Source organism: Festucalex cinctus, chromosome 14, assembly GCF_051991245.1.
Source record: "Festucalex cinctus isolate MCC-2025b chromosome 14, RoL_Fcin_1.0, whole genome shotgun sequence".
Taxonomy (NCBI): Eukaryota; Metazoa; Chordata; class Actinopteri; order Syngnathiformes; family Syngnathidae; genus Festucalex; species Festucalex cinctus.
Genome location: NC_135424.1, coordinates 16,309,923 through 16,323,882, shown reverse-complemented (window position 1 = coordinate 16,323,882; position 13,960 = coordinate 16,309,923). Strand labels below are relative to the sequence as shown.

At 36.3% G+C, this 13,960-nt stretch overlaps 1 protein-coding gene across 2 annotated transcripts; it reads right to left on the bottom strand.

Annotated features, from left to right (window-relative positions):
- Positions 1-4,965: 4,965 nt before the first annotated feature.
- tmem87b (transmembrane protein 87B) lies at positions 4,966-13,811 on the bottom strand. Of its 2 annotated transcripts, none has more exons than XM_077495646.1 (19): positions 13,624-13,811; positions 12,564-12,624; positions 12,376-12,467; positions 12,163-12,297; positions 12,016-12,069; positions 11,760-11,928; positions 11,589-11,650; positions 11,331-11,514; positions 11,163-11,262; positions 10,983-11,076; positions 9,513-9,583; positions 8,290-8,399; positions 8,130-8,188; positions 7,957-8,060; positions 7,808-7,881; positions 7,653-7,720; positions 7,511-7,563; positions 7,388-7,418; positions 4,966-6,310 (listed from the first exon to the last, which is right to left on the bottom strand). In XM_077495646.1, the coding sequence occupies exons 1-19, from the start codon at positions 13,789-13,791 to the stop codon at positions 6,269-6,271; spliced, it is 1,731 nt and encodes a 576-aa protein (XP_077351772.1). In that variant the 5' UTR covers positions 13,792-13,811; the 3' UTR covers positions 4,966-6,268. The 2 variants fall into 2 exon arrangements, with proteins under 2 accessions (XP_077351772.1, XP_077351773.1); XM_077495647.1 differs by lacking the exon at positions 9,513-9,583 and adding an exon at positions 9,279-9,350 and having other exon boundaries at positions 8,290-8,398.
- Between the last annotated feature and the right edge of the window lie 149 nt (positions 13,812-13,960).

The window sequence follows — 13,960 nt, the reverse complement described above, 5'->3', positions numbered from 1 at the left end:
GACACCATCTAGTGTTTCACAGTGGAATTGCACCCAACAGACGAGAGCTACACCAAAATAGCGTCACCACGATTAAGTGGTGTTTACTGTATATTAGAAGTCTAATGTAAAACTATTTGAATCAGAAAATCGACTTTGATTTAAAAGATGTGAGTGCATCACTATTAATCGCTTTACTTTGAAATGTCGAATCCAATCGCACCTCATGTATCGATATACATATCGACTCATAAGTCTTTGAAGGAAATACCACATTTAGAGTACTGACAACACAATATGACCCTCACGACAACAATCAGAAACTCTTTGCATCATGCGATCTCAATCTGAGCAGTACTGTTACCGCAGTGATCTTCCCTGTTTTAACAATCATTTACCAGCAAACACAGGCACCTGTAGTATTAAATTTGAGATATTTTATTGCTGATTTTTGCATAATCTTCCATCATATACTGTATATTAGCACGCTATTCATTCCTAGTAAGTGTATTTTGTTCTTTTAAAGAGTGACTCTACAGTGGCAATATATTTCATATACCACACGTGATACATATATGTATTTTGAGGATAATAACTGGACAACTTAAAATATTGTCTCCACATAAATAATAAAACTCAGTGTAACATCTCATCTTTTGTTAGTTACCTCACTCAATGCTGAACAGTGTGCCCAGTGCTTGTTTTGAAGTAAGAGTCAGGCAATGAAACCAAAGCACAGGGGACTAATAAATCCTGGACAGTGATAAAATGTTCTCTGAATGGATGACAAGGGAGGCTTCAGTACACTTACAAAGCAGTTTGGATCTCAGTCGAGACGTGGGAACTGTCAAATTTGTAAAAACACATCTCACTGTGTCTTTTTTTTTTCTTTCTTTTTAATAAGACACTATAATGTTCAACACGTGTTGTCTTCCTTCCCTTTGTCCTCACATCTCCATCCAAGGCTTTACATTTGCACTAAAATCTTAAAGGGGTCTTCATTTGGTTACTTACACCACTTATACCAAAAGATGGGCTGACATCTTGCGTGATTCAGCAAACATTGTTTGACAGTAACGTATAACTCACAAGAGCTCAGTTCAGCAAAAATAGTATTGTGGGTGGGTGAGTGTTTTGCTTTTTCTTTGGCCGTTTATTTTTATTAATCTCCAAAAGATCAACTAGTGTAAATAATTGGCGTCAAACAGAAGCAGAGAGTCGGAGAAGACAAATACACACAGGAAGTTTTTAATGGTGCAGCGTAAACATACACATCACTTCCTGTTGAAGTTAGGGCAGTGCAGTTTTTATGGTTTGAATATTTTACAAACTTTGTTTTAAACTTGTGAGGTGAATTAAAGAATGGGGAAAAACTGCATACGTTTACAATACATAGAGCTTTTGTTGTGTTATTAAAGATGAGTTTTGTTTGCACTCAAATGTTTTCAGTCTGAGACCCTGTAATGCGAGGTGGCTGATCAGTCAAGGAAAAGTATTCTGACTAGTCTTTTTGGGGAGCTTTGTTTTTTGAGTAATTTTTTTTCTGTTTTTCTGAATATTTTTTCCTGTTTTACTGAATAGTTTTCTGTCATAAAAAAATAAATAAATATATATATATATATATACTGCGATTGGTTGGCAACCAGTCCAGGGTGTCCCCCGCCTACTGCCCAGAGCCAGCTGAGATAGGCGCCAGCAGCCCCCGCGACCCTTGTGAGGAATAAGCGGTCAAGAAAATGGATGGATGGATATATATATATATATATATATATGTATATATATATATATATATATATATATATATATATATATATATATATATATATATATATATATATATATATATATATAACGAAAAACAGGGGGGAAAAATATTCCAAAAAAACAGAAAAAAAAATTATTACAAAAAAGTAAATATATATATATATATATATATATTCATTCCAAAAAACAGAGCACCAACTTATAGAGCAAGCCATGTTCCACAGAGAGTCTCCACAGCGTCAGATGGATCTCATTGTTCAAGGACATCAGTTACGAGATGTCAACAATTTCAAAAGTATTAAATATACCTTGGAACATAGTGGACAGTCATCATCATGCAGAGAAAATATGGCATAACAGTGACATTACCAAGAACTGTATGTCCCTCCAAAATTGATGAACAGCCGAGAAGAAAACTGTCAGAGAGGCTGCCAAGAGGCCGACAGCAAGAGCTGCAGGAATCTCTGGCAAGTACTGGCTGTTGAGTACATTTGGCAACAAAAACGTAATTTGCATTCAGGCTTCAGCTTGAAAGCAAAAAAATCTAGGAAAAGCCTACTAGAACATCAAAACTTTATTTGGACAAATCCTTGATATTGTGACCGCTGTATGTTAACTCCCATTTAATGAGTTTGAATGTGATTAATTCTGTACACAACCTCATCCTTATTTAATATAAGAGGGTGTGCAACCAAATTATCTGTTTATTTTTACTTCCCCTTTTAGAAGCATTTTCCCCCAATTCATTCAATTTTTACAGACTGCAATGTTAGTCGATTTTTTTAAAGCTCAATTTCAAGCGTTAAAAATGTTAAAATCTTACGTACACATACAGCTAATAAAGGACATATGACAGTGACAGTTTGACCCTCAGAAGGTTTTCATCTTGCAAAACTCCAATCCAAATCTGAGTTTGAGCATCCCATAAAGAATTGTGTGCAACCTCAAAGGTTTTACTCTATTCTCACTAGTGTGTTTGTTTTCATGGCTTGTCCTCAGGCACATGTTGCATCCATTCTGAGGGAGAAGGAAGGATGTTGCCAGAGACAATTGGAGAATGTCAGAGAGAGAGAGAGAGAGATGGAGAAAATGCACAAGGAAGGCCTTGAGCCAGAGCCAGCTTCCAGTGTGTTTTGGCCTGCGGGTCTCAAACCTGCGGTGGCTTGAGTGCTTGCAGCGGGCCAAACACGCAGGGGAGGGCGATATAAGTCAGAAGCTACTAAATGCCAAGTTGATGCAGTTAACACATTTGAGGAGTACTGCAACTCACTGACCATTTTCTGACGTTTAAATATGTTAATTGCCCAATTAAAAATGCACATTTTAAAGTTTTACTCATAGCCAATTTTGCTGACAAAGAAGAGTTAACAGATGGGACCTTGGCAGTTTCTTTATTTCAGTCACTAAATCAGAAACTCGATAAAAGATGTGAACACATCCATCAATATGCTGATGTTAGTATTCTGTCACAGCCTGGTCATGCAGTGGCCCAGGATTTCCTATCCATTATCATTTAATTATAAATTTAACAGCTCAAATGTTTCTGTTGTAAAACAGCTCAAATCACGAGTTTGAATTGACGATAAAATTCACCCTTTAGGAAGCTTAAATGAGGAACTCTCAAACACGTTCAGAATGTGACACGGGAAAGAGAAAATTCCATCCGTGTGCCATTTCGGATGCTGCATAAATGAAACAGACCATTGAATATGTTTCTATTTTATCTATTATTTTCTTGTCCCATGATTTGGCAATGTACAGGTATGTCATACAAAGTACAGGGGCCAGTTATATCACGGGTAGGTTGTCACATTGCATTTCTTCTCCACCAGAGGGGGCGCAACGGAAAAGTGGAATACTTTTTCTTCGCATAAATGGTCAAGGGTTGTGTACTGTCTGAGAAGAGAATAGCACATTGTGAGCTGAGTACCAGCTATCTGTTTTGCACAAATCAAAGCAAAATTTTTCACCTTCATATATTTTGAAACAGGCGTTGTACATAGACTAATTCTCGCAGCAAATCATGTGGACTCGTTAGAGGAGAGATTCAGGCATCTTGTCATGTTAAGCTAACATTAAACTAGAGAAAGATAGGGCAACTTGTCTCAGTCATTTTGGGGTTTGTTGTCACATATGGAAAGAATGGGCAAATAAAAAAATGCACCTCTGGCAACTCTGTTTCCGTAGGCCTATGCCAGAATTGTTCTTTAGATGATGAGTCTGAAGAGTCAGGAAATTACTTTGCCAGGTTTTGTTTAAGTATAAAAAGTGATACAACCAGCCCCGGTCTCCCCTACACCTGTACAATGTGATCCAACTTAAAGGTAAAGTGTGTAGAATTTAGTGCCATCTAGTTTTGAACTAATAGAATGCAATGATTTTGAAGCATGCACACTATGGTGCCTCAGACAGCGCACACTTTGCAAGCCTACCACCAATTACTATTTGGAATGAGCGAGCGAGCAACCTGGCAAGCAGGAGCTAGCATGAGCGGCTAACAAGAACAGCTAACGGGAGAAGCTAGCAAAAGGTAGCGAGAGCAAAACAGAGGGAGACAAGCAGCAAGAGCCCGAAACACGGGACTCAGTGACGACCACCTCCAGTCCCCAGCTGTGGTAGGTATAAGAGGCAGTAACCCATTGGGTCTGACACGAGATGCAACAACCACCAGAGGATAACTACGTTCACGAAGTTCTTCTCTGTAGCAGAAAGATGGAGGCGAAATATATATATGTATATGTATAAAATGTGCATTGTGTGATTGGACCTTTTTTTTTCAAAATTATTGAAATTATTAGTGGGTTTTTAAAATGAATTATTAGTTCTACAGTAGATGGTGCTAAATATTGCACTGTCCCTTTAAGAGTTGCCATCTTACAAAAAAAAGACAACTCATACTATCAACACCGTGCCAATATTATGCTTTTCAAATGAACCCAAATTTCAAAGTAACTTCACTGTCTTCCAAAATGGATAGTTTATTTTAAATAGACTAAAGTATTATATGTCAGAATTTGTAGTAAATTGCCAAATAAATGAGATTGAAGTGGCAAAGCCTTGAATATCAAACTACTTTTGTGAAGTTTCAATTTTCACAAAGTGATCTTCTTTCAAACACTTCTGTGTTTCATTAGCATTTGTCGTAATACTGAAGCGCTTGTATCGGATTTCTATTTGAAACCACTTCAGAAAGAAACACATATGGGATGATGCAACCTGACAACCAATGTAAATATTCATTTTATTGCAATATAATAGCAGAGCAAATTAGTCCAGGAAACCAACCTACTGCTGTATATAATAATTTGAACACTAGAAAAGGTAAGAAAAAAATGCATGAAAAATATTCTTAATAATAATAAACCCCCATAACTCAGGCAGAATTATGACATTACCAAATAAAAATATTCAAGGTGCAGGTGTAGTGTCTGTATATTATACAACCCAAGGACTGCTTGCCATCATAAACACACTGCTTCCGACAAGTCTTGAAATAGAAACGAAAAGTCAACATTGACATTACAGTTATAATAACCCTCTCGAGATGATCAGCTTGTGCTTTTGCTAACCACTGAAACATCCCACACAGCATGACAACTCCACTACTCCAAACTACAATGATACTATCCAGCAGACATTTTCTGACAATAACTGGGTGGAAAGAAAATACTGAGAACATGAGCACAGAAAGCAAGCTTGGTCATGAAAAAGAAATTGCCGTTTGCCCAGAACATTGATTGGTCCAGCTCCGAAAAAGACAGTGTAAACAAAATAAGAGTAAACATGGTGAACGCATTACTTTTAAGTACACTTTCATTGCAAATAAAAAAGAACGACACTACAGAATTTCTGTCTGACACTCAGTATATTGCTCCAAAGACACACACATACACACATAAAACAAACACAGGGACCCTCTTAGTAACTACCGAACACAATTGGTGGTTTAATCGTACAAATGACTTAGTAGTCTTCTATCTTCCCACTCACACGCTGATTAACACTGAAATTATTGGAATATCACATCAGGCTTCATACAAGAACGTCATGTAGGCACAGATTTGATGGTGGAAGTGCATAGAAGCAAAATGTTCTCTTCCAATGTCATCACATCATTTCTCATCGTTACATGCTACCTAAATCGAGACAATAGCTCAATTAATCCCTGTTTCTGATTTCACTATCCCCACCTTTATAAATAAGCATCGCATTTGAAACCACCATTGTAAAAAACAAAATACATATATATATATATATATAGAGAGACATAATGCAAATAAATACAGCACTTAATATTAAATTAATTCATCTCTTTGGAAAGAAAGGCTCAAATTGATTCTGTCAGGAAAAGATGAACCAGTTGTTGAGAGGAAAAATAGGTTGGATGGTGGAAGAGCATTAGTCGATCCCCACAATGGCCTGCCACCAGCAAAAAGGTGTCACTCTGCACCAAAGTCAAACAGAGTCACGTCTGTTTGCTTGTTTGCGCTCCTCATCCTCGGCTGACAGCTTCAAAGGTTTCCCTTCACTCCAGTTTGGACAGCTCATACTTGGTCGTCATGATTTCCTACAACAGTGATAATAGATGTGTAAGCTGTCGTGCAAATTTCATGTTTGAACTTAGGGCTGTGCAATTAATCGAAATTCAATTACAATTTCATTTATTACACGCCACAATTACAAAATCAGCGTAATCATAAAAAAGATTATTAATACTAATTTGTGAGTTGTTTAAATGTATATGTACATTTGCGTGTTTTTTAAATCTTCAAATAATTTAGTAAATTTTATTTAGTCCAAAAGGAACTTGCATAATTATTGCGTTTCAAAGAATTTTACTTGTCTTAATATTTTTTATTCGTTTTTTACGTTTAAACATTTTCTTGTTTTGCACCAAAAAAAATAAAAGATCATCCTACTGCACGGTGCACATGCTGTCCTCCAACTTCAAGTTTTTGCCAACATAAAAAAAAAAGAATAAATATATATTATTATAAATTTGGTTTGGTCCAAAAGGAACTTACATAATTATAGTATTTTATTTTTTAAATTGGTCTTAATATATTTAAATGTGTAAACATTTTCTTGGTTTGTTCCAAAAAATAAATGATCGTCCGACTGCACAGTGAACAAGCTGCACTCCAACTCCAAAGTTTTTGCCAACATAAATAAGTATTATTAGAAATATATATTATTATACATTCTGTTTGGTCCAAAATGAACTTATATAATTATAGTATTTCTGTTTTGTTTTAATTAATTGGTCTTAATATATTTAAATTTGTAAACATTTTCTTGGTTTGTTCCAAAAAATAAACAGTGAACAGTGCACAAGCTGCACTCCAACTTCAAGTTTTTGCCAACATAAATAAAAAATAAAGAAATAAAAAAATAAAATAAATAAATAAATAAATAAAGCATTATTAAAAATTATTTTTGGTCTACAAGGAACTTACATAATTATAGTGTTTCTATTTATTTTAATATGCTAAAACGTGTTCTTGTTTTGTACCAAAAAATAATAATAATTTCAATTATTGTCAAAATAATCATGATGATTATTTTTTCATAATCGAGTCCTATTTGAACTCTGTAATTCATTCCTGACTATAGCTCAACAAAGCGCCTAGATTTTAAAAGTTACCTCATCAGAGTCAAGCAAGACCGGAAGCGCTCTGAAACAGACAAAACGACAGTTTGAGTCTTGCTCAAATGATTACATCTCACTTATTCAAAAGCAAATAATTATCAATGTTGAATGGCTTACACATCAGTGAGCGAGCTAGGAATGTTTTCCTCAACCCACTTCAAGTCTTCTTCCTGCATGGACACAAAAAGAGAGCAAACACTGCCGCCTGTAGGAAAACGCTTATGACTACAGTTAAAACAATTCCACGCGCATCACTGACCAGGTTTGTTTCTGGAGATTTCACGACGCCGTTCGTCTCATTCTTTGTGGCTCTCAGTTTCATGCCAGCTGAGGAGGGGGGGAAAAAAAGACGTTAAGAGAGGAGAAAAGTCTGCACATGACACGATTAAACCAATCTCAGTTATGTTGTCGTACCAATGTTTGCAGAGGCAATAAATTCCTCGATTTCCTCATCATCCGAGTCGTCAATGAGAGGTGTGAAGGCGTACCTGTGGGGACTGACATTCAATGAGGAAAGAAAAAGTGGCGGAAACAGGGTAGAGCGGTGTTGTCTAAGAACTTGCCTTTGGTTGTTTGCAGACGGTCTCCATAGGAACATTATGACAAGTAGAATGAGGGAGAACAAAAACCTCCAGAAAGCATCTTCCACCCACAGTTCGATCCAATCCTGAGCACAAATTAATTTCTTGTTAAATAAACAGATTATAGTGAATACAGCTACGCTAAGCATACTCACCGACTGGCAATCTGCTAGACGGAATTTCTTTGCTGTCCAACCCATGAAAATGATGGAAGCTGAAGGACAGAAAAAGAATTAAATAATAATAATAATAATAATAATAATAATAAGTCACTCTAACACATACACATTGACAAGCGTTGTGCATTGAACTCACCAATGACTGCAAATATGAGCGTGTTTGTGAAGTGCCTGTAGAGGGACAACTTGACTGGGTTTTTTCTCAGCTTTAGCATCTTGATGGTTTGAGCCAAGCTCACAAATATGTAACTGGCAGTCAAGGCAAATGCACAACTCAAATAAAATAAACATTTATGACAGTTTTAAATCTGGTAGATAATGATAATGTTCTACGACCACAATAATAAACACAATGTATGTGAATATACCCCTCAATAAAAATTGAGTATTACTTGTAAATGCAGAATTTTTGACACAGATCTAGTATTTAAACCTAAAGTCCAAAACTTTCTTTACAATACGTTTCATTCACACCCACTAGTTAAAATTATTATTGCATTTGTTGAATATGAATTAAGTAGCTAAATGTACCCATTTTTATCCATCTCAGGGGGCGGCCATTTTGTCATTTGCTGTTGACTGAAAATGGCAGCTTGCTAACATCACATGAGCCGTGACGGTCGCTACCTGAGCCTCTTGGCAACATGATGTCATTTTCAGTCAACAGCAAGTGGCAAAATGGCCGCCCTCTTGATTTTTTTTTCTGCTTAATTCATATTCCACACATCAATATTAATCAGAATACTACGATTAGACTAGTGGAGGAACATATAACATTATATTGGGGGAAAAAAATATTTCCTTGACTTCCTCTTGAAGCATTTGAATGCGTTTTGCGCCTCGGTGCCAAGGTTGTGGTCAATGAGTGTTAGTGGCATGCGGAAGCAATTTAAAGGCAGCAGAAGAATGCGAGCAAATTATTTAGACCAAGAGATGTCATTAGTGGCAACAAGGGACAATACATTTATGATTTAATACCAATTTGAGAGAGCACACTGGCTTGTAATACAATATTTGTTATTTGAATGTTTTATTGAGACAAAATCATACATATGCTACTCTTGGTCTAAGTGCTTTGAAAGCTAGGGAGACAGAGCGGAAGGAACATGTACATGGGAAGGATATCCACCAGCATAGAGAGGAGTCAAGCAGAGCCAAAGGAATATTGGCTAAGAGGGCCAAATCAGAGTCTTTTGCCTGGAAAGAAGGACAAAACGGGACAATCACACGTGGACACAAGACAGAGGAGTAAACAGAACCGTAACGGTAACCCGACGAGAAATTAGGCCACAGCAACAATAGATTAGCAGAGATGAGTTGATTTTTTTTTTTTAAAGAGTAAAACATTTAAAGGATATGAACCAGATGATGATGGAGTCTAAAACAGCCAGGACAATTGCTGTAATGAGAGCTGGCCCATTGTCTCGACCCTTAAATACATAAGCACATGAACACACATTTGGATTTACATGACCTCTTATGCCATATCTTTCCAGTTTTCCCATACTAAAGGGAAAATTGTAGTATGGGAAAATTGGAAAGATATGGCATAAGAGGTCTGTCATCAAAATGGATTAAGAGTTGTTTAGAAGATAGACACCAGTATGTGCAGTTTAACAATTTCAAATCAAATCAGTTGGTGTCCCCCCAAGGGTCTGTGCATGGTCATAAATTATTTATATTATATATTAATGATATTTTCTGTGTCTGTAAAGCTTTAAAAATAAAAAAAATAAAACGTTCTATTTTCTGATGACATAACTGTTGTTCTGGAGAAAATCTCGGGCAGCTTCTGAGTACTGTGGAAAAAGAGCTAAATATACTAAAAAAAAACTTTAAAAAAAACTGGTTTGACCACAAATTATCTTTGAATCTAGACAAAACAAAGTTTATAATCTTCGGTACCAGACAAATTAGACATCAAGTTAAAATTATTGTTGACTCCAATGAAATTGCAAGAGTAAATGAAATAACATTTCTCGGTGTAGTAATTGATGCAAAATTGTGCTGGAAATCGCATATAGAAAATGTCAAAAGAAAAATATCCAAAATCTTGGGTATTCTCTACAAAACCAAAGATTTTTTTTTTTTTAAATAAGAAGTCATTATATACATTATAATGTATATTATTACTGCCATATTTGACTTATTGTGTTGAAATATGGGGAAAGACATAGAAAACTAACACTGCACTTTATTTTTTTAGCTACAAAAAAGCCACGACTTAATCACTCACATTACATTGAACCAACAAATCTGTTATTCATTAAATATTCTCAAATTTTATGACCTAGTCGAACTTAAAACAGCACAAATTGTATACTTTATACAATAACCAACCTTTTCCAGAAGTTGTTTGAAATCAAAGAAGGCTGCTGCTATGGGTTAAGAATTGAAAAACTGTGAATCACTTGCTGGTATAAAAATATAGTGCTACAAAAATACATAAATCAGGTATAAGTATAAATTTATCAAATTATGATTAGATTGTTTATGTAGGGCTTTTATCTTTTATTTTTTTGAGTAAGCGTTTATAACACACTAATATTGGTAAAGTGCATGTTCGGTTTATTTTCCATTCTTTTTTCCTTCATTTGCTTTTTTTTCCTATTTTAATGATACATTATTAAATATAATAACTTATAGTACATTATGAGTTAGCTGGATAAGTTATTGTACTTTTATTTTCTTGCCTCCACTTTTATTTTATAATTTGTATTACATGTTCGATGTTCCATAAACCAAACCAAAACAAAACATGGCATTACCTGAGGTGATCGTTGCCAAGTGTATTGATTATTAATATTATATTTGAGGGCAAAGTCTCACCCCAGTTATCCTCAGTACACCTTCAATGGCAGCAAAGACAAAGTAGAGGACTCCAAGACCAACCACTCGGTGCATCACTGTCCCCAATCGAGGCCTGTGAGGACAAATTAAGAGCAATGGTCAACTCTTCATAATAAACTAAAACTTGCTCATTTGAAATCAGCAGCACTGCATACATACTTAACAATGCCATAGCCAAGGCTCACGATGATGACGAGCAATCGGGCTATAGTTCTCTTGAGGGCCGAGACCAGCTCGGCAAAAATCAGCAGGCCTGGAGCTGAAGCACCCAAACAACAATGGTTGGAAATGTTTACCTTTCAATTAAGAATGTCAACAGACACTCACAAGCAGATCCGACAGTGTTGGTGTTTTCATATTCAGCGCAGAAGACCGCCTTCTCCACCATCCCCAGGAAGATGACCCCTGCGATCCAAAACTGGATCCTCAATATATCTTTCCAGTAGCAGGCAGCCCAGACGAACCACAACAGTGCGAACAGGATGTAAATCACGCACATGACCATGTAGAACTGTCAACAAATTGGAGCAGGAACGTTTAGCAAGCAACAACGTGATCATAATTGTAAAAATGACGTCGACTTACAATCATGAGAGGATATTCCGTGATGGAAATGTAGCCATGCTTGCCTTTCATCACCACATTTACTGAAAAGAGATTTATTTATTTTTTTTATTTAATCAGCATTCGGTATTATTCTATTTTTAATTTTTAGGGTTTTGGACTATTATCAATAAATAAGGTAAAAATCCTCACTAGTTAAATTCCAGTTAGTATCTTTTTTATCCGGCACAATCTTCACCACGAGTAAGTAAGGTCCATCCTTCCACGTGGAGGCTATGACATTATTTTTGACCATTGTACTCCTGTTTGTCACTGTGCCACCTTCGTGCTCTTCAGTAAGCCATCTGATGTCACTTTGATCCTGCAGCGTTGTAAAAATAATACACAGATAATAACAGCATGAAAGCCACTATCAAATATGTACGGGAGACTTCACACTTCTACTAACCAATTCTTGTCCCTCAACTGGAGGACTGACAGCTCGCGGCTGTGCCTTGGTTTTCTGAAATAAGTGGAGGAGGTGAGATCACAAGATAATTACAACTATGTGACTGACTGTGCCGAGGAAGAGTAGGTTAATGTATTAAAAACCTACTTTCAACATTGGAAAGGAGTGCAGCTCGCTGTTACACGTTATAGGTTTGTGTTTGTGTTCGATGTACTCTCCTTCTATGAGGGGATTCGGGTCAAGGCTCTGCCCACGACTCAGTGGGGTTCGCTCGTACATTTCCTGTACATAACAAGAACAATTTATCTTGTTATCAAGCGAGGACAGCATCTATGAGTGTTTAAATACAGTCATACTTACATCAATATTATTGAAATCATTGTGGCAGGGGTAGTATTTCAAATACCACTGAATGGTGAATGTTACCTCCTCGGGGCAGCCAAATGACACAACTGCAACAAACAAAGTTAAACAAACAAGCAAGCAAGGGTAAGCAAGAGTGTGATATTTGTGAAAACCTCAAGACTGCCATTTTTTTGACGTCTTACCTTTCAATTCAATATTAGTGTCTTTGAACATGGACTTTCTTAACAGTAGCGGTCTTGAGGTCTGTTGATGAGAAAATTATTTTCATACATAGGATGAGTCATGCTTACCATTAACAAAAGAGTTTAAAAGACTTATGGGTGAAATTTCAGGATGAACCTCAAATGCAATTAATAATGTATCATGTGTCTGACAAATCATTGCTAAGGAATGATGGTTAGTCAGAAATCCAAACTTTCACATTTCATAATTGTACATGATTGTTTGTAGGGCTGATTTATATCTGCTGAGTTGTACATTTCTCATAAAAGACGATCTGATACGCATCTCAATACATGGGGGGTGCGATATGATTCAAGGATGTAACGATTTTTAAAATGTAACAATTTGATTCGTTTTTTTCAGAGATTTTCTTACACAATTAATGTGTACAATTGCACAATACATTAATATGAATCACGTTACGTCAGCCAGGACCTCAAGTAAAAATAAATACATACATAAATCTTTAAGCCCTGTCTTTTTTTTTTCTTTTTTCTTTTTTTTTTACATGACTTGCTAGACAGCACACCCTTCCCAGATGAATAATACAGTCTACTTCAACACTAGCGACTGCGGGTGACATGAACTCTGCATTTCAATTATTGATTATTTAGCTTCAGCGGGAAATTACTGATCTGTAAGTGTAAACGAATAACCATAAATGATACGCTTCTCTCCTAATGGTGTTGACATTAAAGAAAGTGGCAGGCAAACATGAAAGTTTCTCCAAGGGATTCAAGAGACCAAAATACAGTCCTGTACACTGACATGGCTATCTGGAGCTAGCTAGCCACCCACGAAAACACCATTTCTCTTTCACAACAACAGCTAGTTTTATGTCCCACGACATATACATATAACCAAAATAAGACCAAGCTTTTAAATTATTTGTGTATCTGTAAATTGTTGTAGAATTTTAACCACCGAACGTCAGTCTTAGATGACAGCAAGCTAGCATCACACGGCTAACACAACTAGACGTGTCAGAATTAAACCGGTTACTTGTGATTCTTTACTTACACTTAAAGCGGTAATTTTCCATAATCCCGTCTCTGGAGCAGCAGCGGCTAGTTCTATACTAACGAGTGAGAGTATATAAAGAAGTGTCCATGTACAGAAACTCTCCTTGGTAAAACAGCTCCACGAACTCCTTGGAACAGCTGCCATGTTGTCGAAATGCGTGAACATTCCCTGTCCGAGGTGTCATGAACGCACCACCAAAAAAAAACGAACTCACTAACTAAATAAATAAATAAATAAATACTGTAGACGTGACGCACATGCCACCAACATTCACTGACAGTTCTATAAATTAAATCTTTATCCCATTTTGAAAATTGGAAAGCCTATTCAACAC